Below are 21987 nucleotides of genomic sequence, written 5' to 3'. Positions count from 1 at the left end.
GTGTTTAAAAACTCCAGCAGCGCCGCTGTGTCTGATCCACTCATACCAGCACAACACACACTAACACACCACCACCATGTCAGTGTCACTGCAGTGCTGAGAATGATCATTCACCTAAATAATACCTGCTCTGTGGGGGTCCTGTGGGGGTCCTGACCATTGAAGAACAGCATGAAAGGGGGCTAACAAAGCATGCAGAGAAACAGATGGACTACAGTCAGTAATTGTAGAACTACAAAGTGCTTCTATATGGTAAGTGGAGCTGATAACATGGACAGTGAGTGTAGAAACAAGGAGGTGGTTTTAATGTTATGACGGATGAGTATGTATGTATATACGTATATATATATATATATATATATATATAAGGCCAAAAGTATGTGGACACCCCTTCTAATGATTGAATTTAGCCGTTCCCACCACTGGTGAATAGGTGAGTTGTAGCCTAGTGGTTCAGGTACTGGTCCAGTAATCAGAAGGTTGTCGGTTCAAGCCTCACCACTGCCAGGTTGCCACTGTTGGGCCCTGTTATAACATGTTAACAACCCTCAGCAGAAGTTACCTACACAGAACCCTGCTGGACACATTTGTAATGAATTCAACTTGGACTGCGAGCCAGACCTTCTCTTCTACTGACCCTATTGGCTGAACGGGCACAAATTCCCACAGACGCACTCCAAAGATGTGTACAAAGGCTTTCCAGAAGAGAACAAAGATTAACTACAAAGAAAAGAAGGAGCGATTCATTATAAATAAATAATTAAACATGGTTTTGAAATGGGAAATAGTCAGGTGTCTCAATACTTATGACTATTGTCACAGATAACTCCGTCCATTCTAATCCATGATGCGGTTAAACTTGCGTCAGTCGCTGATATAAAGCACAAACAGGCTTTTCTCTCCCTGTGAGCCGTTGAGAGCCGAGAGAGAAAACCCTGATTCATTCACACAATGAGATTTTTCACATCGTTACTCATCATGCTGCATCGTCCAGGGTCTCTCCGGTTTTCCTCGGCCGCTCAGAGCCGAGAAGTATCGTGGTACAACCGCTGAGCTGGACTCTGTTGTTTCTTGTTCACTACAGCAGTGATGTGATGGAGTTTAAAATGTCTAAATTAGCATAACGATGTCTGTGTTTTCTACGTCTGTGACATGACTGGAGCGTCTCTGAAGATCTCTGGATGGTTTGTCTGAAAGCCGTTATGTTTATTTAATAAAATAGAAGTTAATACAGAACATTAAATAATATTAATGCAATAAATATGACTCGTATCCAGACATTTAGTTTCATAGTCATTTATTGAATGGACACCAGAGGTTAGACCAGACCTCACAGGTATGATTGGTAATTTCTCAAACCCACATACACAGCATTTTGTCCATGTTATCAGCTCCACTTACCATATAGAAGCACTTTGTAGTTCTACAATTACTGACTGTAGTCCATCTGTTTCTCTGCATGCTTTGTTACCCCCCTTTCATGCTGTTCTTCAATGGTCAGGACCCCCACAGAGCAGGTATTACTTAGGTGGTGGATCATTCTCAGCACTGCAGTGACACTGACTGGTAAATACCGTGTCCACTCACTGTCCACTCTGTTAGACACGCCTACCTAGTTGGTCCACCTTGTAGATGTAAAGTCAGAGACGATCGCTCATCTATCGCTGCTGTTTGAGTCGGTCATCTTCTAGACCTTCATCAGTGGTCACAGGACGCTGCCCACGGGGCGCTGTTGGCTGGATATTATTGGTTGGTGGACTATTCTCAGTCCAGCAGTGACAGTGAGGTGTTTAAAAACTCCAGCAGCACCAGCACAACACACACTAACACACCACCACCATGTCAGTGTCACTGCAGTGCTTAGAATGATCCATCACCTAAATAATACCTGCTCTGTGGGGGTCCTGTGGGGGTCCTGACCATTGAAGAACAGGGTGAAAGGGGGCTAACAAAGCATGCAGAGAAACAGATGGACTACAGTCAGTAATTGTAGAACTCCAAAGTGCTTCTACTGTACACAGGAGCACGTGGGTGTCATTATGAACTCGTTGTTGTTCTCGTTGTGCAGCTGTTGGAGAAGCAGCGCGGTATGGAGAGCATGGTGGACCTGCTACAGCTGTACTCGGAGCAGGACGAGGCGTACGGGGACCTGGTGGAGGCCACCACCGAGCTCTACCACTACTTACTGCAGCCCTTCAGAGACATGAGAGAGCTCGCCATGCTGCGCCGACAGCAGATAAAGGTCAGAAACACACACACACACACACACACACATAATATTTACAACCACTCAAACGGACACAGATATCAGACGTGTACTACCAAGGTCTGATGGGACGATCGTTCCGCGTTCCTTCGAGTCTCTGAGCTTTAAAAGTGAAACAGGGAGGAAAATCCAGATAAACACAGATACTGTAACACTGGATCTGACGGTTATTCCACACAAATGCAGATTCGTCTCATATTTTACAACATACAGAAGTTGAAGGACCTGCTGGTAACGTCCTGGTATCAGATACCACAGGACTCCTTCAGATGGTCGGAGCTGTTTTGACAGCGTGTTAAGCGGGCGGCTTTAATGTTTTGGCTCGTCAGTGTATAAAGAGAGAGAGAGGGGATAGAAAATAGAGAAACTGAACAGAGACAGGATGGGAGGAACAGCGACAGACACACGGAGATCGACATGCCAAGTACACGGTGTTAGAACAACAGCTGATGTGGAACGTCTGTGCTCATCAGACAAACTGTCTGTTTATTTTGTCTTGCCAGGTACATTATATGGACAAAAGTATTGGGACGCCCCCTTCTAGTCTTTTAATTTATTTGTTTTCATTCAAAAGAGGCAGCTCAGCTATTAAGGTACTGGACTAGTAACCAGAAGATTGCCAGTTGAAGCCCCACTACTGCCAAGCTGCCACTGTTGGGCCCCTAAACAAGGCCCTTAACCCCTTAATTGCTCTTTGAATAAAAGCATCCGCTAAATGCTGCAAATGTAAATGTTTAAGCCGCAACAATCTCTAACAGGCGTAATAAATCAATTATATCAGTGAAATGATATGCTTTTAACCTTATAGCAACAGTTTAGGGAAGGCTCTTTCGTGTTATAGCATGACTGTACCCCCGTGAGATCTAAAGGAAGAAATAAAAGCTCGGTTTAAAGAAACTGAACAGCTTCGGAATGAACCGGAACGTCAGCTGAAGCTTTCCTGACCAACACCAGTGCCCAGCCATAGAAATGCTAGCCCAAATTCCCACAGACATACTTCATAGCCTGGTGAGAAGCCTTCTCAGATAAGAGTCTGTTGTTATAGCTAAGTTCACACAGAGGTCGCTCTATTTTAATATCATTTGTTTTTTAAATGGGGCGTCCAACAAGCTCATGATCGGGTGTCCGAATACTTTTGGACCTATAGAGTATTAGTCACTGAATTCTTATAACTTTTATATGAAGCCTTTTGAAAGCTGAACAGCTTCAGTTGTTAAACGTTATAATAGAAGCATCGTTATTATAATAATACGTCTTCATTTCTTATGAGTTTAACAGCATTTTTGTTCTTTAAAAACGCTCGTAAATTTTCCATCTGAACAATAATAGCGGTTGAAGCAGGAAGGTGGTAAATCGGCTCCGTTCCTGTTTGCTCTGTGTACGGTCTGTCAGCGCCGTTACCCTCAGAGAACTTCATTATAGTAGTGAAGTGAAGGCAGACGGAGCTTTTCTATAATGCTTGTGTACACACACACACACACACACACACACACACATATATACAGTGGGGGAAATAAGTATTTGATCCCCTGCTGATTTTGTAAGTTTACCCCCTTACAAAGACTTGAACAGTCTATAATTTTTATGGAAGGTTTATTTTAACAGAGAGAGACAGAATATCAACAAAAAATCCAGAAAAAAAACATTAAATAAAAGTTATAAGTTAATTTGTATTTAATTAAGGGAAATAAGTATTTGATCCCCTACCGACCAGCAAGAATTCTGACCCCCACAGACCGGTTATGTGCCCATGAGGCACACAAATTAGTCCTGTCCCTGTATAAAAGACTCCTGTCACAGAATCAGTTTCTTCCGTTCACATCTCTCGACCACCATGGGCAAGACCAAAGAGCTATCAAAGGACGTCAGGGACAAGATTGTAGACCTGCACAAGGCTGGAATGGGCTACAAGACCATCAGTAAGAAGCTTGGTGAGAAAGAGACCACTGTTGGTGCGATCATTCGAAAATGGAAGAAATACAAGATCACAGTCAATCACTCTCGCTCTGGAGCTCCATGCAAGATCTCACCTGGTGGGGTAAGAATGATTCTGAGAAAGGTGAGGTCAGTCCAGAATTACACGGGAGGAGCTTGTCAATGATCCCCCACTGTATATATTCAACCTCGCCGCTCTGTGATCCTGATGGAGGTTGATGTTTAGGTGGTAGCTAAGTGTTTAAGATACTGGACTAGTAATTAGAAGGTTGCTGGTTCAAGCCCCACCACTGCAAGATTGCCACTGTTGGGCCCCTGAGCATGACTCTTAACCCTCAGTTGCTTAGATTGTATTCAGTCATAATTGTGAGTCGCTTTGGATAAAAGTATCCACTAAATGTTAACTTTATTATAAATTCATTTCATTTTTCTTTAACATGTGGGCGCTCGGTTGGCGCAGCGATAAAGTAAGCTGGCCCAGTACTGCCGAGCTCCAAGGATCCAGGGTTCGAATCTTGGGGTTGCTTTCGGCCGGTCAGGCAGCTGTACGTGATTGGCTAATGTCTAGGGTGAGGGGGCTAGCCACCTGTCAGTGCGCTCTCAGTGCCGATTCCAAGCCCCGATAGAAATAGAAGGGTTGCCCCAGGAAGGGCATCCAGTGTAAAAACAGTGCCAAGTCGGGTGTGTGGACCAGATCCGCTGTGGTGCCCCCTATTTATTGGAGCAGCAAAAAGAAAATACTATTTTTGTGCAGAGTAAAGCAGGAAATCGGTATTAAAATCTGGTATATTTTCCACCTACTAGGTGCCAGCGCCAGTATAATTTTCATAGTGAAAGTGCCAGGGTTCAGCTGGCATCATTTCAGTTCGATGCCTGCAGGTCTGGAACAGAGACCAGGGACACGAGCGGCATTATTTTGTCACATGATTTATCTTAGCATTAGACTGATGTGAGGGGTGCAGGGGATTTGAAAGCACTCACTCTGCCAACTCTATTAAGTCAAGTACGGCTATTCCAAAGGGAAAGGAGGGATCTGGTGTGGATTAACCAGCCTGCCAGCGAGAGGCTCTGCCACGGCCTCTGCTCCGTGTTTTTACCCAGCGTCCTCTGTAGTGGATTAGTCAGGTCTAAGCCAAGCGGTGCGACACGGAGGGCTGTTCTCCATCACGAATCTCGCCAGCAGCGCAGGTCTAACACGAGCGCAGTCGGAGATCTGAACCGTGACGATAATGAAGGAACGATTCTGCAAACGTCTTCCAGACCAAAACCCGATCCTGTGCCTCTCTTAGCGCTACTCTAATACAACTGGTGGATAAAATAATACAAACAGCACGTTAAAAAGACGCTTGATACCGAGGGGAATAAAACACAAACACGTGCAGGTGCTGTAAGGTTGATTAACAGTAACGTCGCAGGTATCGGCTATAAAAAAGCTCTGGCATCGAACAGACAACTTAATAATAGATTTCAGGTGCTCGTTCTGAGCCGCTCCAGACGCTTATTTATTTCCTTCACTGAACCAAAAGCCTGAATCTCAGCATGATTAAGCTGTCAAGATTTGAAACCCGGTGAATTTTCTGATGGTTAATGGAGCATCATTTACTACGTGACGATGTTGACGCAGCCTAAATTATTCACCATGGACAAACAGCACAATCACTAACTGCGATAGTTGCTAAATGCCTTCTGACCCATGGAACAATAAAAGGGTTGGATTGGTAAAGTGATTTTAATGTAATGGGTGGCACCATGGCAATGTGTACAGAGGGTTTAAAAACTGTACCAAATGCATCAATAACCACACAACTACACCGAACAGGCATAACATTATGACCACCTTTCTGACTGACTGGTGTGCGGCTATATTCTGACACCTTTCTATCAGAACCAGCATGAACTTCTTCAACAGTTTGAGCTACAGGAGCTCGTCTGTTGGATCGGACCACACGGGCCAGCCTTCGTTCCCCACGTGCATCAGTGAGCCTTGGCCGCCCATGACCCTGTCGCCGGTTTACCGCTGTTCCTTCCTTGGAGCACGTTTGATAGATACTGACCACTGCAGACCGGGAACACCCCACAAGAGCTGCAGTTTTGGAGACGCTCTGACCCAGTCGTCTAGCCATCACAATTTGGCCCTCGTCAAACTCTCTCAATCCTCACGCTCGTCCATTTTTCCTGCTTCTAACATCAACTTTGAGGATAAAATGTTCACCTGCTGCCTGATATATCCCACCTACTAACAGGTGCAGTGATGAAGAGATAATCAGTGTTATTCACTTCACCTCTCAGTGGTCATAATGTTAAAATAACTTTAACCCTCCCTGTGTGCCAGTTATGTGCAGTGTGTATGGGTCCTGTGCACGTATTTACCATCTAAATATTCAGGATCTACAGTTGGGATTTAGTGCCCTGTATGAACCTGGACGTATTTAAATACACACACACACACACACACACACACACACACACACACACATCTGACAGACGGTGAAGCAGTATGCAAATCAGCCCCCTTTTCTGATTTTGACGGTTGGTCCATCCTTAAACCGACGATTCATGTGTGTGTAATGCAAACACCAGTGTGTGTGTGTGTGTGTGTGTGTGTGTGTGTGTGTGTGTGTAAATTCTCCATTATTTGCATATGTTTTCCTGTGTATGTGCTGTCAATAGGAGGAATAATAGCACATATCCTCAGGGAATAGAGTTCTTATGTGTTTGTAACTCTTATAAACTGACCACGTCTGTAACCTGGACTGAGGTCGGTGTTTCAGACTATAAAATTAAAAAAAGACAATGTAAACACGTGTCCGCCAGTTCACAGTGGGTTCCTACACACACACACACACACACACACACACACACACACACACACACACACATTAGATGCCCTGATGAACACCCCCAACACACATTCACAACCGTACACACCCAACCCTGGAACCACCTGCTATTTGTGGTCAAACAAAGCCCTTTCACCAGCAGCGGTATGCTCACATCTATTCCATATCAAAGCTAAATGAGCGAGAGCTGGCACCCACCACACAGCGACCCATCATTACTGTATTCGCTCAACCAATCAGCAAAAAGCTCTCAAAATAAACAAATTCATTCTTTTCCCCGAGCCGAAGCTCCCTCTGTATTTTGTAGCAGATTATTTTAGGGACGAGGAGGAAAGACGCAGCAGTTTAACCACCGCGCTTAAATTTAGCTGCAAACAAAGACAGAATCTGTGTGGAGTCGGACCAGGAAGTGCAAAGTGGTGCATTCAAAACGGATTGTAATGGGGGAGGAAGCACGTACGCTGAGGGTTTGGGTGTTAACCCCTCACGCTCCTCACAGGATTACACCGTTCAGATGTGTAAACAATCTTTAAACAAAGTGTAAACAATCTTTAAAGCTTTCTAGTTAGCAAATAATGTAGAAATAATTTCATAATAAAATGTTATAAATAAACCCTTAAATTAAAGAAAGATTTTTTGATTTACATGATTACATTTAAATGTAGGTACCTTAAAAAATGTTGATTATAGAGATTAAGTGAAGCTGAAGGCATTTTTATCTATAAAGTGGAACCTCGATTTAACCGACTAAAAAGGGGCAGCACCGGTCCAAAAAATCTGATTGTCCGAAACAGCGAGTTAAAAAATGTAGATTTCCATCATGTGGCATCAGACTATTAGATAGTCTGTCATGTCTGTATGTACATGTTCCAGTCATTTCCCTCAGGATAAATAATCTATCTGTCTGTCTGTCTATCTGTCTATCTGTCTGTCTGTCTATCTATCTATCATTTATATATCTGTCTGTCTATCTATCATCTATATATCTGTCTGTCTATCTAGCTATCTATCTAGCCGTCTGTCTATCTGTCTGTCTATCATCTGTCTGTCTGTCTGTCTGTCTGTCTATCATCTATCTATCTATTATCTATCTGTCTGTCTATCTATCTGTCATCTATCTATCATCTGTCTGTCTGTCTATCTGTCTGTCTATCTGTCTATCTATCTATCATCTGTCTGTCTGTCTATCTATCTATCTATCTATCATTTATATATGTCTGTCTATCATCTATATATCTATCTGTCTATCTAGCTATCTATCTAGCCGTCTGTCTATCTGTCTGTCTATCATCTGTCTGTCTGTCTGTCTGTCTATCATCTATCTATCTATTATCTATCTGTCTGTCTGTCTATCTATCTGTCATCTATCTATCATCTGTCTGTCTATCTATCTATCTATCTATCTATCTATCTATCTATCTATCTATCTATCTATCTATCTATCTATAATACTGTCTATCTGTCTGTCTATCTATCTATCATCTATCTGTCATCTGTCTGTCTTTCTATCTATATGTCTATCCATCCATCCAACCGATAACACGGCTGGGGATTCGAACTATTTATCCCAGCAGTTTTGGACTATGGCATTTATAATCTGTTTATAACACATTAATATAAACATTGTGTTATTTACACCACGAGTGTAGACGTCCTTCAGATTAGGGGTGCTCTGACTCTTCTTTTTAAATCATGCCTTTATTAAATAGACCTACCAGCACACAAGGAAAGGAATTACTTCGATTTTGGCATCAGTCAATGATCGAGACAAACACATTTACCCTAAACCACCTCCAGATTACCAGTTCCTGTAGAAGAATGAAAGTATTTAGTGTTTTTTTCACCATGGTGTTCTTTTATGAACGCTGTTGTTGTTCACTGTTTGGTTCTTGTGGTTTTTCGGTCACTTGGATAAAGATCAGACCACATCAGACATCTTATGAGTCATTTGGGCAGAACTTCAGGAAATTCCGAAGCCTTTACAACCTTTTCTAACTTTTATTTCTTCCCCACCACGGATCACGTCTGCCGGATTGGACTGAACGTGTAATTCCACCATAATACGAGCGTTATGAGTGCAACCACGGCACTGCAAAGCTTCCAGTTCGAGTAAACCAGCTCTCTGCTCCAGTGAAGCTCGGTGCGCTCGATCCCCCAGCTTCATTCCCAGTCTGTTCCCACACGCTCCACCGAGAGGGCGGGGCCGAGAGCGACTGTAATGAAACCGCAGCCTGGACATATGGCACCTGATCCATCTTCCTGAATATCTGCGCGAATGAGAGAACGAGGCTGAACAGGTGAATGAGTGATGAAATCAAAGGATGACGGACGCAGGGGGGCCCGAGTATACGAGTCAGTACCGGGCGGGGCTATCGGGTGACAAAGAAATGCACTGTGGGTATCGTGTTTCTGACAGGACCTGAGCGGGTACATGAATAAGAAATGCGCTGGTGCTGCTGCAGAACTAAAACACAGGGACTAAGCCGGTCTGATGTGAACACACAATTGAAAATGATGTGGTGTTTTGGTTTTGGTGGTAGAAGACCCTATGAGTCAACGACCTAATAATTACAGTCTTGTGTTACCATTTCCCCCAAACATAATTTAACAAATTCTTTATTGTATTATGATTATTATTTACGTTTTTAAAAACCAGCCTGTCAAAGTGATGACCATAGCAAAGTTAAATATCTGTAGCAGCATTGCAAACTATTTTTTTTTTTATTCTGTTAAAATTCAGGCAAGCGGAAATGAATATAATCGAAATATATCTGTCACAATTATGAGTTAAATTAAGTTGTGCAGTACAATGTGAGTAATGGACAGTTGTGCCACCCGAGCGGCCAATTAAGTAAATTTTTACTGCGTTACGAATTTAATTATTGATTCTTTACTTTGGCTTTTCGTTATTTAAATGTTTTTAAGAAGTCGATATGTTTGTTAAGAGACTGTAAGGTACACGTGTGGTCGCTCGTGTTTTATCCGCCGATCATGGCGATCTGTTTCGTCTGTTATAAAAGTTCACACAGAAAGGAAAGTGTTTGAACAGCTACAAGCTCAGGCTCAGCGTGCACAGGCAGGTGTGTGCTGAAATAGTTACTGCCCGTAAATTAAAAACAGAGGAAAAGCAAAACCGTGGAACGAACATTCCAAGAACAAAATTCACAGAAGCGTCAGTAGCAACAATCAACCGTCCGCTGATTATAGCGTTCCGTTCCCTGCTGCTGGAATTGTTAAAACAGAATTGAAAGCGTTCGGTGCCTCGCCTCTCTCGCATCCACACATGGAACAGAACGACGGACTCCAGTTTTATGCGGACCGGAGATCCGAACCCGAGACGGCAAACTCGGGTCTGAAATGTAAGTGCGAGTGTGAAGACGTCCTACGGTTTTCTCCTCTTCCCCGTGCCTTTGTGTTTAAGGAGCATGTTTTGTATATTTAATCGGCAGAATGTTGGAAGAATAAAACCCTGAAGCATGGCTGCCAGAATCGTTGTGTTGGCACGAGTATACCATCTCAACCGAGATACCTGGGCTATGAGGTCGTGTCTCACACTCCAACCCCTAACCCTAACCCCCTCTCTCGTTATCCTCTCCTCACTTCAATCCGTCTCCAAACTCAGCATGAGCTAATAATAAAGGGAATCTCACCGGTTGGGAATTTGTTCGCGTTCGGTCACTGTGTGAATCGTACCGGCGTGTGTGTGCGTGTGCGCAGGCGTCGTCCTCCGCGAGCCGCAGCAGCATCTGTTTCACATTAGAGAAAGTTTAAGCGTTGGGATACCAGGGGCTCTTTATGGGTGTGTAGCTTCAGTTCTAGGAAGTTCTCACATAAACACATCAGCTGCTGCTTCTAGTGAACGTCTGCAGGACAAAAGAAGAAAAATGGCGGTGGGGTGGGGTGGGGTGGGAGAGGGTTTGTTTTGGTCTGGGACGTCCACCCTTCAGTGATACTTCCTTGTCCTGTACTGTATTACTGTACGCCAGCTAAGCAGCGCTGTTTATCCCAGGATTTCCTCGTGCTCGGGGTCTGACGGATCTTATCAGAGGTTTTGGAAAGTCGCTGGGTCCAGTTGCATCCTTGCAGACACAGTCGTGTCGTGTTTGTTCTGTATACGTCAGGAAATGATGAAATGTGCATTAAAATAAACCTTTCATTGCTTCGATGTTTATTGCTGATGCCTGGATGCCCACTGTAGGTGCTTTCAGCAGTAAACAGGAGTTTGCATGGATAATATGACTGTCCTGTAAACAAAAGGGTTCGAATAACTGTGTTTTGACAATCTTCTCATTACCAGTATTAAACTGATCTGCAATCTGAACCACAGCAGCTCTTTTGTTGGTTCGTACTAGATGTCATCTGGCATCAGTGAGTCTTGACCACCCAACAACCTATGTGTGGCCACTGTCGATGGGTGCTCACGACAGCTGCCCGTCAGCACCCCTCGTGGTTTAGAGTTTTTGGATATGAATTATGTGTTTAAATAATGTAGTCATAGCAAAATAAATGTGTACAAGTGTGTGGAAACGTCTGACCTGCTGCGGAAAGTTCATGAATCCTGATGCGGTTTGTAAGCTGAGTGTGTTTACTGTGTGCAGATCTCTCTGGAGACCGAGTACCTGGGCCCACGGCGGGTAGAGGCATTCCGCAGAGAAGACGAGGACTGGCAGAGGAAGGCCCACATGGCCGTGCTCTCCATTCAGGACCTCACCGTCAAGTACTTCGAGAACACCGCACGGGCACAAAAAGGTACCGAGTGCCTTACTTTCAAAGAGGATGAAATAGGATGGAAACTCATGGCCAGGTGTCCGCATACTTTTGGTCGTATTGTGTATGTAAAGCTGTTATAATAACCTGTGCATCGATGTGTGTGTGTCGCTTCAGTGATGTACGAGCGCATGCGCGCCGACGAGAGGAAGTTCGGGAAGGCGGCGTGGGGCGCAGCGGTGGAGCGCATGGAGAAACTGCAGTACGCCGTTTCCAAGGAAACTCTGCAACTGATGCGTGCCAAAGAGATCTGCCTGGAACAGAGGAAGCACGGCCTGCGAGAGGAGGTCTCACACGGACACATTTAATGATACAGTTTAGGGTTAAGGGCCTTGCTCAGGGGCCCAACAGTGGCAGTGGTGGGGCTTGAATTGGCAACCTTCTGATTACTAGTTCAGTACCTTTACTGCTGAGCTACTAGTGCCTGTGTTGCTGTGTTACATGGGCATCCCGAAAAGCACACAATGTACCAAAAATAGATTAGCACACACACACACACACACACACACACACACACACACACACACACGTAGGCATATAGGCTGTGTTTTAATCTCCTGTATACTGATGTGCTTTCTCAGATGCAGGGCCTGCAGGGTGGCGAGGATGCCATGGCCCGTCTGGATCATCTGGAGGCTCTGTACTACGAGCTGCAGCTGCAGCTCTACGAGATCCAGTTCGAGATCCTGAAGTACGAGGAGCTGCTGCTGACCGCGCAGTTGCAGAGCCTGCGCAGACAGATGACGGGTGAGTCACGTCGGCGTCCGGCGAATCAGCGCAGGACGAAAAGTGTCTGCTGGTGTATAGCTGGCGTGCAGAGCAGCGCCGTCGTCAGTCGGTGTCTGTGTTTATTGGCAGACGGGGTCTCAGCGCCAGCCTCCCACCCCAGCGCTCGGCGCTTGTGTTTTGTTTTGTTATGTTTTGGGCTGTTTTTTTCCCCATGAGCGTGAGTCATGCTGTGAACTGCTCAGCTGCTCCACACTCTGGACGAAAACACACAGTGTCACCTCCAAATCATCTCAACTTAATGATTTACACCAAAAATCTAAGGAGCATTTGTGTCCTGGGTGCTCATGTTGATGTTCTGGTTCATTCCAGAGCTGTTTAATGGAGTTTCTTTATGTCTTTATAGAGCTCGCTTCACACTAGAGGCACAGTCATGCTGGAACAGGTTAAGGGCCTTCCCTAAACTGCTGCTGCAAATTTGGAAGCATATAATTTCCTTTATATAACTGATTTATTACACCTGTTAGCAACTGGCCGAAACGCTCACTCACTCACTTTCTTAACCGATTATCCAATCAGAGTCGCGGGTGGGTGCTGGAGCCTATCCCGGCTTTTCAATGGGCGCAAGGCACACAGTAACACCCTGGACGGGGCGCCGGTCCATCACACACATTCACCTATAGGGCAATTCAGTGTCTCCAGTTAACCTGACTGCATGTTTTTGGACTGTGGGAGGAAACCCACGCAGACACGGGGAGAACATGCGAATCCGGACCTTCTAGCTGTGAGGCGACAGTGCTACCCACCGAGCCACCGTGCCGCCCTAATAACGCAAGGTGTGTTGGTGTACTGTACACAGAGAGACAGGACGAGGTGGTCTACTACGACACGTACGAGAGTCCCGACGCCCTACAGGCCACTGACGACGCGTCTCTCGTCCACTCGCCCCTCCGAGAGGAGCTGATCCAGCTGCAGCAGAGGACGCGGCAGCTTGAGGCCAGGAGGGGACGCATCACTGCCAAGAAAGCCTACCTCAAAACCAAAAAGGTACAAGGAAGATGCTGATTTGTAGGTTTGTCTGCAAAACGGGGCTGAGATGCCTCAGTACTGAATCTTGCTACCTAATTACTACATCATTTAATTTATTTATCTGTATTTAGGAAATCTGTATCGTCAATCACACCCAGAAGCTCCAGCAGAGGCAGAGCGGCCAAGACTACGACCAGCAGCAGGCTGTACAGCAGGTAATTGGTCTGACTTTAAATGAGAAAGCACTTCCATCACATTAAGGACCGGTGACTGAACACGGTGACTGAATGACGTAGAACGCAACAGATCCAGCCGTTATGGTTCTAGATTTGTGTGTAATGAATTAGCTCCTGCTCTTTTTTTAATATATGTTTTAATCTACAGCAGGATGAAGATGAAGAGGTGAGGAACACACGTGTCAGCCAGGAGAGACAGAAAACCCTGGACAGACTGCGCAGCTTCAAACAGGTTCAGGATTTATCTTAATAAATTATTAACATTTATTTGCATTGCCAGTGTTTATTGTGAGACCAGAGATAATACTAAACATTTTAACTGTTTAAATTAGTATCGGAACTGTGTCAAAATGCAAATCAAATAAAATGAATTAAGTCAAATGAACAGGACCTTTGTGCACATGCAGTAAATGCAGACTGTTTAAAAGGGTTGCCAGGTATAACCAGAACCATTACAATAGAAGCTGGCTTGAATGCTTCATGCTCCTTAACAGATCCTAACAGATTATGGTCAGCTGTCGTATTAAGCTCTGCATCTACACATCATTTTCATATCTCAAACTAAAAGAATACCCATGCTGTTTAAATCTCTGGTTAAACGTGGGAGATCTGGCAACCCTAGGTTTTGCAGCACTGTTATGGGACAAACAGCAAACATACCAAAACCTTAAATAAATGATAAAAAATACATAATAATAATGATGACTTAATTTAAATATGAATATAAGAAGCATAAGCATGTAAATATGATGTACAAATTAAACTGTATACGTTTATTGAGTTTATAAGTTTAAGCTACACCTTAATTGCTGTTTGCTTTTCCGCCCCACTTCCCCAAAACCAATTCATTGATCAGAAAGGGCCCCCCAGGACCCTAACAACATACCAGCACATCAAATTACCATGTTATAACCGTGTTAGTGCACTGCTGGGAATAGTCCACCACTCAAACATCATCTGGTAAGTCCTATGGGGGTCTTATTAGACTCACTGACTGGCTTTAGGGGGGTGAAAGTATTGTACGGTAAATTAGGTGACCACATCGGTGTTCCTAATAAAGTGCTCAGTATGTTACAAGATTGCTGTTTCTCTTCCACTTAGCGCTACCCCGGCCAGGTCACCCTGAAGTCCACGCGACTTCGGTTAGCCTACGCCAGGAAGAAAAACGGCGCCGCCCAACCCTGCGCGCCCACGAAAGCCGAGCCCCCCCAGACGCAGGCGGCCAGCGTGCAGACCGACGACGCGCCCGCTCCTCTCAAGGATTCCGCGGATCTCCAGAGGCCCGACGGCTTCGCCTCTCTGCCCCCGACCGTCCCGCCCGTCCAGGAAACCCTCGGACCGGCCTCTCTTCCCACGCTCCTGGACTCGTCCACCTCTCCCATTTCTCCCCCTCCTCCTCCTCCACTGCCTCCGCCACCTCCTCCTCCTCCTCCCTCTCTGGAGGATACACCCGAGCAAGGGCAGGGAGAGGGACAGACGGGCAGCCCGGTACACCAGACCAAAGCAGAGAGCCCGCTCGGCCCTTTCACCGCCCGATATTTCGACAGCAGCCAGCTGGTGAATGCTCGCAAGAAGCTGAGGAAGACGTCATCTCTGGAGTCGTCCCAGTGGCGGAGAGGTGAGTGTTTTATTTAGGAGAGGTAACAGTAACGTTCCTCTGAGTAGTTTAGACTGTTGATCTACATTTACATGTTCTATAGTGCCATATAAAAAGGTGCAATATGTAATCTTCTCCATCTTATCTTACCTCTAATGTCTCTTTTCAGCGTCCTCTCCGATGGACGAGGTCCTGGCCAGCCTGAAGCGCGGGAGCTTCCACCTGCGCAAGGCCGAGCTGCGCGTGCTCGCCCCGGACCCGGATGAGGACGACGGGAACAACATCCTGGCCCAGATCCGGCGCGGCGTGAAGCTGAGGAAGGTACGGCACCACGAGCAGCAGCAGCGCTACCCCGACACGAGCGACTCGCTCACCCGCAGCATTCACGAGGCGCTGCGCCGCATCAAAGAGGCCTCGCCCGAATCCGAGTCTGAGGACGAGGGCTTGCCGTGTACCGACTGGGAGAGCTAGATCGCTCGCACGCCTAACACACGGTGTACATGTTCATACACACACACACACACACATCACACACACACGGCTGAAACCTGGAGGCATAGGACAGACCTGCTCATCTTCTACACGACCCGCTCACCACTGCTCGGATCATCCAGCCTGCGAAGGAAGGGAGAACGTCGGACAGGTTGTTTTGTAGCTGTTTAGCCATGATGTGGCTTCTCATGGTGTGTTTTTACCTCAGCGCTCCACACGTCCTAGTTCTGTCCACACTTAAACCACTGACCACACACACAACCGGGCTTGAGGAGCACGACTGGTTCTGAATCTGGCTCAGTGACATAAGATGCACTTTTATTGGTGTTTGATTTGATTAAATATGTCCTGATTTGATACCCAGGATCTAAATTAGAAACCAGATTTGATATATTAGTCGATATTTTAAAGTTAGGCGTATTTAATGCCGTGAATGTGACTCACATGATGCAGATTAGGAACATAAACATGAACCAAATGATCACAGTATTGTTTCATGTTTCTAGTCATGTTTGATTAATACTTAAACAGTAAAGAATCAGCTTTATTCACCAGTCATGTTTGCACACACAAGTAATATGCTCTCTACAGTATACAGTGTTCCCTTATAAATAACTGTATAGGAAAGTTATTTTAGAGGACCAATAGTGCACCAATGATGTGACTGTGCTGCAGGTGGTCTAGTTTTTTCTGGCTTTCCCTATAAATGGCTTTAAGGAAGGTAAAGTAAAAAAAACAGCCAAACATCTCGTTGCCTTTACAATATAACGTTTTTATTAATGTCGCTGGACCGGCTGACATTTCCTAGTTGGTACGACGGCGTATTAATAAAGAGAATAAAGTGGAAATATTATGGCCATATCAACCTCATGTTAAAATGATCTGGTAACGTTATACTTTCGTATCGGTTTCACAAATAAAGTAATCCCCAATCTCATGCACATCATCACCAGTTTGTTATTAGCGTAAGGACGTGCGCCACCGTACTTCAACTGAGGCCCCAACGCCTTACGTACGATAAACTAAAGCCATATGGAATCGCTATAATGGTTGACTTGGCATTGACTGGTTTCGTCGCCATGTCATGTGGATGGAAGCGTACAATACAAACAATTTCCTCGGCTGCTCCCGTATACGGGTCGCCGGCGGATCGTGATCCGCATTACTGATTTGGCACAGTTTTTACGCCGGATGCCCTTCCTGACTCGACCCTCCCTGTTTATCCGGGCTTGGGACCGGCACTACAATGCACTGGTTTATGCATCCTAGTGGCTGCATACCTATAGGACAATTCAGTATCTCCAATTAGCCTGACTGCATGTTTTTGGACTGTGGGAGGAAACCGGAGCACCCGGAGGAAACCCACACAGACACTGGGAGAACATGCAAACTCCACCTGGGGATCGAACCCAGGACCTTCTTGCTGTGAGGCGACAGTGCTACGCCCAAGCGTACAATACAAACAACCACCCAAAACTGAGAGCCAGGTACTGAGACCCGAGCTTCTCTGCACTGACGAGCCCACGACGGCTGCACACTTAGCCATAATATTTCCACTTTATTTGTTTTGTGGCTAAACAATAAATAAATGTAATGTAATATATAAAATAAAATGTTGCGGATGCAGAAATGCACTTTATTCATTTCATTTCATCAATCGCTTTTATTTTTTATCCTAGTCATGGTTGCGACGATTTTATTTATTTTAATCAGATTTTTTTTTATCACCATTCAAAAAATCTTATGTCACTGATCCACTTATGATTTGGTGTCTCGTTTTGTCATTCCTGATTTAAAAAAAAACACTCGGCTGCAGATTCCATCCATCGTTTGAACCAGTTTGAACATTTTGGGAGCATTTCGGTTTCGAGAGCATCACATGGACTCGACGTTTTTTTTATATTTTGCACAAACAATCCGTGTTGTTGGTTTGGCTCGGACCATATCGAGGTCGTGGTTCCAATTCCTTTTAAACGCCCGAAATTATTCCTGAGCTGAGAAGCAGGCGCAGATACATCAGATGATGTTCCAGATTCATTATTATTATTATTATTATTATTTTATTCATGTGCTGATGTTCCTCACGCCTGTAGCACACAGGTCAGTTTAGGAGGAAACATAAATAGTGATGCACTGATGCCACCTATAGCCAACATCTTTATTTTACCACCCACAAGTGCCGCTTCATTTACTTTTATAATTCTGTTTGAGATTTTTGTAACTTGATTTTTCTTTTACCATGTCTTGCGTACCATATATAATATTTTACCCTGTCCTTCTTTTATTCACTCGGCTGATCTGCTTTACGTTTATCCATCCTGTTTGCTTTGTTTATTTTGTATTACTTTCCACGTGTTTGTGGACGTGTGTGTTTTTACATTTTGCCTGTGACATGAAGCACAGAAGGCGAGTTTTTATCCACTTGTGGTTTGATTATTTTTTTTTTTTTACAGTTTTTCTTGTAAGGAGTATCTATCGACTTAATTATATTATCAACAAGAATATGACGATCACCAGAGGAGGCAGGATTTAACTTAATAGGTTTGTAATGAACTGGTTGCACTGCTGCTCATGACGGTGCTACCATCCTGCCCTGGTGTCCAGTGTTTTCAGAACAAGCTCTGGCATTTTCAGGCTGTGGCTTTCTTTCTTCAGTCAGATGTACACGTAAATGCAGAAAGGCCAAAAACCAAAAATAGGAAACAGAACCAGCCTAAAGATTGGAAGATGTGCATCTAACTGGTGCCTCCACTATACGAGTTTAAACAAACCTCTTTTTTCCACAGTTTGGCTTCTCAGCGGTCCTGTCTTGAGACCACTTTATTTCACGCCCAATAACGAGGGAGGAAAAAGTAGGAGTAGCGTTCTTAGCTTCTGTTTTATGAGCTTATTGATAGGAATTCGTCAGCTGGGATTGCGCATCTCAAATCTGCCCATTACACACCCAAAGAACTATGTTTATATTATATTTATATCTTTGTTTGCATGCATTTCAGTCCATTTAGGATTGAAACATTTGACTATCCTGACGCCACAGCGATTCACAATTTACTCCCTTGAGTCTTAAAAGCCAGAATTCATTTACTGATGATCTACAAACAGAATAAAACATGCCTTTGGTTTCTCAAACACCTCCTACTGTCATTTAAGACCCAGCAAGCGTGGTTCATTTTGTGTTCAGGTTTATCATGAGGTCAGTATAAAATACTCAGCAGCTCTGTGGTAAAACCGTCTGTATCAGGACATCAGGACATTGTTGGTTGTCTCAGTAAAGGAACGCTTTCGTTAAAACCTCGTCCCTTTCAGTCGGATCTGTAGCTAAAATCCCTGAGATGAAATTAAAAGCGTACTTGTAATGAACGTCTAAAGGCAGTCGTTTGACTATGTAACACAGATTTAAAATGAACTATACATATATACGTATACGTATGCAGCTCGGCGTAGTGAGAAATGGTGAGCACTAGAATCCCGAGCCAACGCGGCGAACGTTTGGGCAAGCTAAGCGGCACCGCCACCCTCCATAGGAAACGATGGCACAGCCAAAGCAAGGGCTTCCCCTTCCTGTGTGTCTGAGGAGTGTTCTGTGTAGATTTGGTATAAATCCACTACTGGTCGGTGACTACATGTGCCTTCGGCTTCTCTTCACCAGTGTGGGTGTTGTGCAAGCAGCTGAAATCGCCAGAGCACATATGGAAGTCCAATATATCTAAACTGGGATGCAACAGCTTGATGTATAATGTTACGCCTTTTGTATTTTCACGTCGGGTACTGTTCCATGATCTGCTGTTAATGAGCATACTGTTTATTAATGATTACTGTGGTTACCAGTGTTATTTAATACCTTATTATGACCCAAAACAGGAGGTGTTGTTGTTTACCTGCCCAATTTCTATCACAATTCGGGGAAATTTCAAACCCGGTCATTAATTCAGTCAAGCAAATAGTGTCGTCATGCCAGTTTATGCCACACTGGTGTTCATCGGTTGTTACGTTTTCCACTATATAACACAGAAATAATAAAATCATATAATAAAGTCAAAAAAAGCTCCAGCATCATAGAGCATTTTCTTTTACTGAAAATAGTCAAACGTCCGCGCCCGTTTAAGGCACACTGCAAATACTGGTGTAAATAAAGAGCTTAGAGCTTTGTTAACGAATAACATTAGAATAAACACTAAATGGTCAAAAGTATTGGGAAACCCTCTTCTAATTTTTTTATGTGATCATGTGAATAAGCCACAACAGTTGCTAGCAGGTGTAATACATGATATGCCTCTTACTTTTCTGCTACAGTTTAGGGAAGGCCCTTTACCTGTTCCACCATGACTCCTCTGTAATATTTATTAATTTAATAATTAGAATTTTAACGTCATGTTTTACACTTTAATTCCATTCATGACAGGGCAGGTTACTGCTTACACAAGATTCATCAGTTCAGGTCTTTAGTGTCAAACACAGTCATTGGACAATTTAGTGGGAGGAAACCGGAGCTCCTGGAGGAGAAAGGACCCGGACCGCTCCACCTGGGAATCGAACCCAGGACCTTCTTGCTGAGCAAGACATAAAGAAAAGCTCTGTCTGCACAGAGCCGTAAGCTCAGCCCTACTGAACAGCTTTGGAATGAACCGGAACATCAACTGAGGCTTTCTTGACCAACATCAGTACCTAGCCATACAAACACTCTTGGGACTGAATGGGCACAAATTCCTGCAGACGCTTTTATCCAAAGGGACTTACAATTATGACTGAATGGTTTGAGCAATTGAGGGTTAAGGGCCTTGCTCAGGAGCCCAACAGTGGCAACTTGGTGGTAGTGAGGCCTGAACCTGCAACCTTCTGATTACTAGTTCAGTACCTTAACCACTGAGCTACTACTGTCCCACTTAGAAGCTTTCTAAGAAGAGTTGCTGTTGTTATAGCTGAAAAGCTCAGTCAGGTGTTTAAATACTTTTGGCTTTATAGTGTAAGAATTATGGAAGCATTGTGTGTGATGTATTGGCACCCTGTTCAGTGTGTTCCAAATGTAAACAAATTATTTTAACATAAATAAATGCCTTAACTGCCCTTAGACTTCCATTATGAGTGAATACGGTTTAATCCCAACCCGCTATCAACCCGTCCATAACCTACAGATGCGGTGAACAGGAATGAGGTTGAAACTTGTTGTTTTTTGTTTGTTCGAACGCCTCGTCACACATTCAGTAGCAAATCCAAGTTGCTTAATGCTGGCACACGACACACGCGGGTCGTTACCCAGCTGCCTCTCATGGTGCTCATGTTATTTTTGGAAATGTGAAACGTGGCACTTCATACTGAACGCCACAGCTCTGTTTTTTTTTTTTTTTTCAGTTAGCACACATTTCATACACACGGTCTGTTCACCAAGCTGATGCTGTGCGGAGTTAGTACACAGTTACTGAAACTGCCCCCGTCCAGGCTGATCTGAGGGTCACTTCGTGCCTTTTTGCCCAGACTGACCCCAGATCAGCTGGCGCAGGGTGTGTAATCAGGGGGGGTGAAATATCAGTCTTCACTCCTCACGCTGTCGTTTGAATTTAAACACGTCTCCATCGTTTGTACTGTATTTAGCACTGTATTTTATTACGGTTGAATCATTGTTCCACGTTTTTTTGATCTTGTTATTTGTGGTAAACATTCTATGCATTGCTATCTGACATCTTTACGCCACGTTATCCCACAGCAGCCTGTTTTATTTGCTTATTAAAAATGTTCAACCTGTCACCCGTAACCTAAACAAAGAGATCCGGACTGAGTTATGATGTATATGTGACTGGTACAGATTAAAATCTCATCAGTCACTAGAAACGTGCAATATTATAATAGAAGCTGAACTATTTCATCCTCTGTACTGAAACACAGGACATCTGAAGTGACGGCTGCATGATGTGCATAAAGTTCATGTATTTATTAAATAGAACGTCATATTTAAAATGTATAACATTACCTTAAATGTAAAGGGATTTTTTTTTATATATATAAATCTACTTTTTCATTTTATTTTGCATTGTAATCCTCACTGTTTGGTCATTTCAAATTGCATTTCCCTTCTTCCATAAATAAAAGACAGGTCATTACAAA

At 44.2% G+C, this 21987-nt stretch overlaps 1 protein-coding gene across 2 annotated transcripts in view; it reads left to right on the top strand.

Annotated features, from left to right (window-relative positions):
- Positions 1-21987, top strand: part of jmy (junction mediating and regulatory protein, p53 cofactor) — a 36648-nt gene extending 14661 nt beyond the window's left edge. Inside the window, exons 4-12 of one of the 2 annotated variants that reach the window (XM_063010980.1) lie at positions 2069-2242; positions 11640-11790; positions 11926-12095; positions 12390-12555; positions 13394-13581; positions 13695-13778; positions 13948-14031; positions 14901-15417; positions 15566-21987. In XM_063010980.1, coding sequence (XP_062867050.1) covers positions 2069-2242; positions 11640-11790; positions 11926-12095; positions 12390-12555; positions 13394-13581; positions 13695-13778; positions 13948-14031; positions 14901-15417; positions 15566-15867 — 1836 coding nt within the window. In that variant the 3' untranslated portion in view covers positions 15868-21987. The remainder of the gene's footprint in view (positions 1-2068; positions 2243-11639; positions 11791-11925; positions 12096-12389; positions 12556-13393; positions 13582-13694; positions 13779-13947; positions 14032-14900; positions 15418-15565) is intronic. The other variant, XM_063010981.1, reaches the window with a different exon arrangement.

This window comes from Trichomycterus rosablanca, chromosome 16 (genome assembly GCF_030014385.1).
Source record: "Trichomycterus rosablanca isolate fTriRos1 chromosome 16, fTriRos1.hap1, whole genome shotgun sequence".
Lineage (NCBI taxonomy): Eukaryota > Metazoa > Chordata > Actinopteri > Siluriformes > Trichomycteridae > Trichomycterus > Trichomycterus rosablanca.
This window is presented reverse-complemented; position numbering and strand designations above follow the sequence as displayed.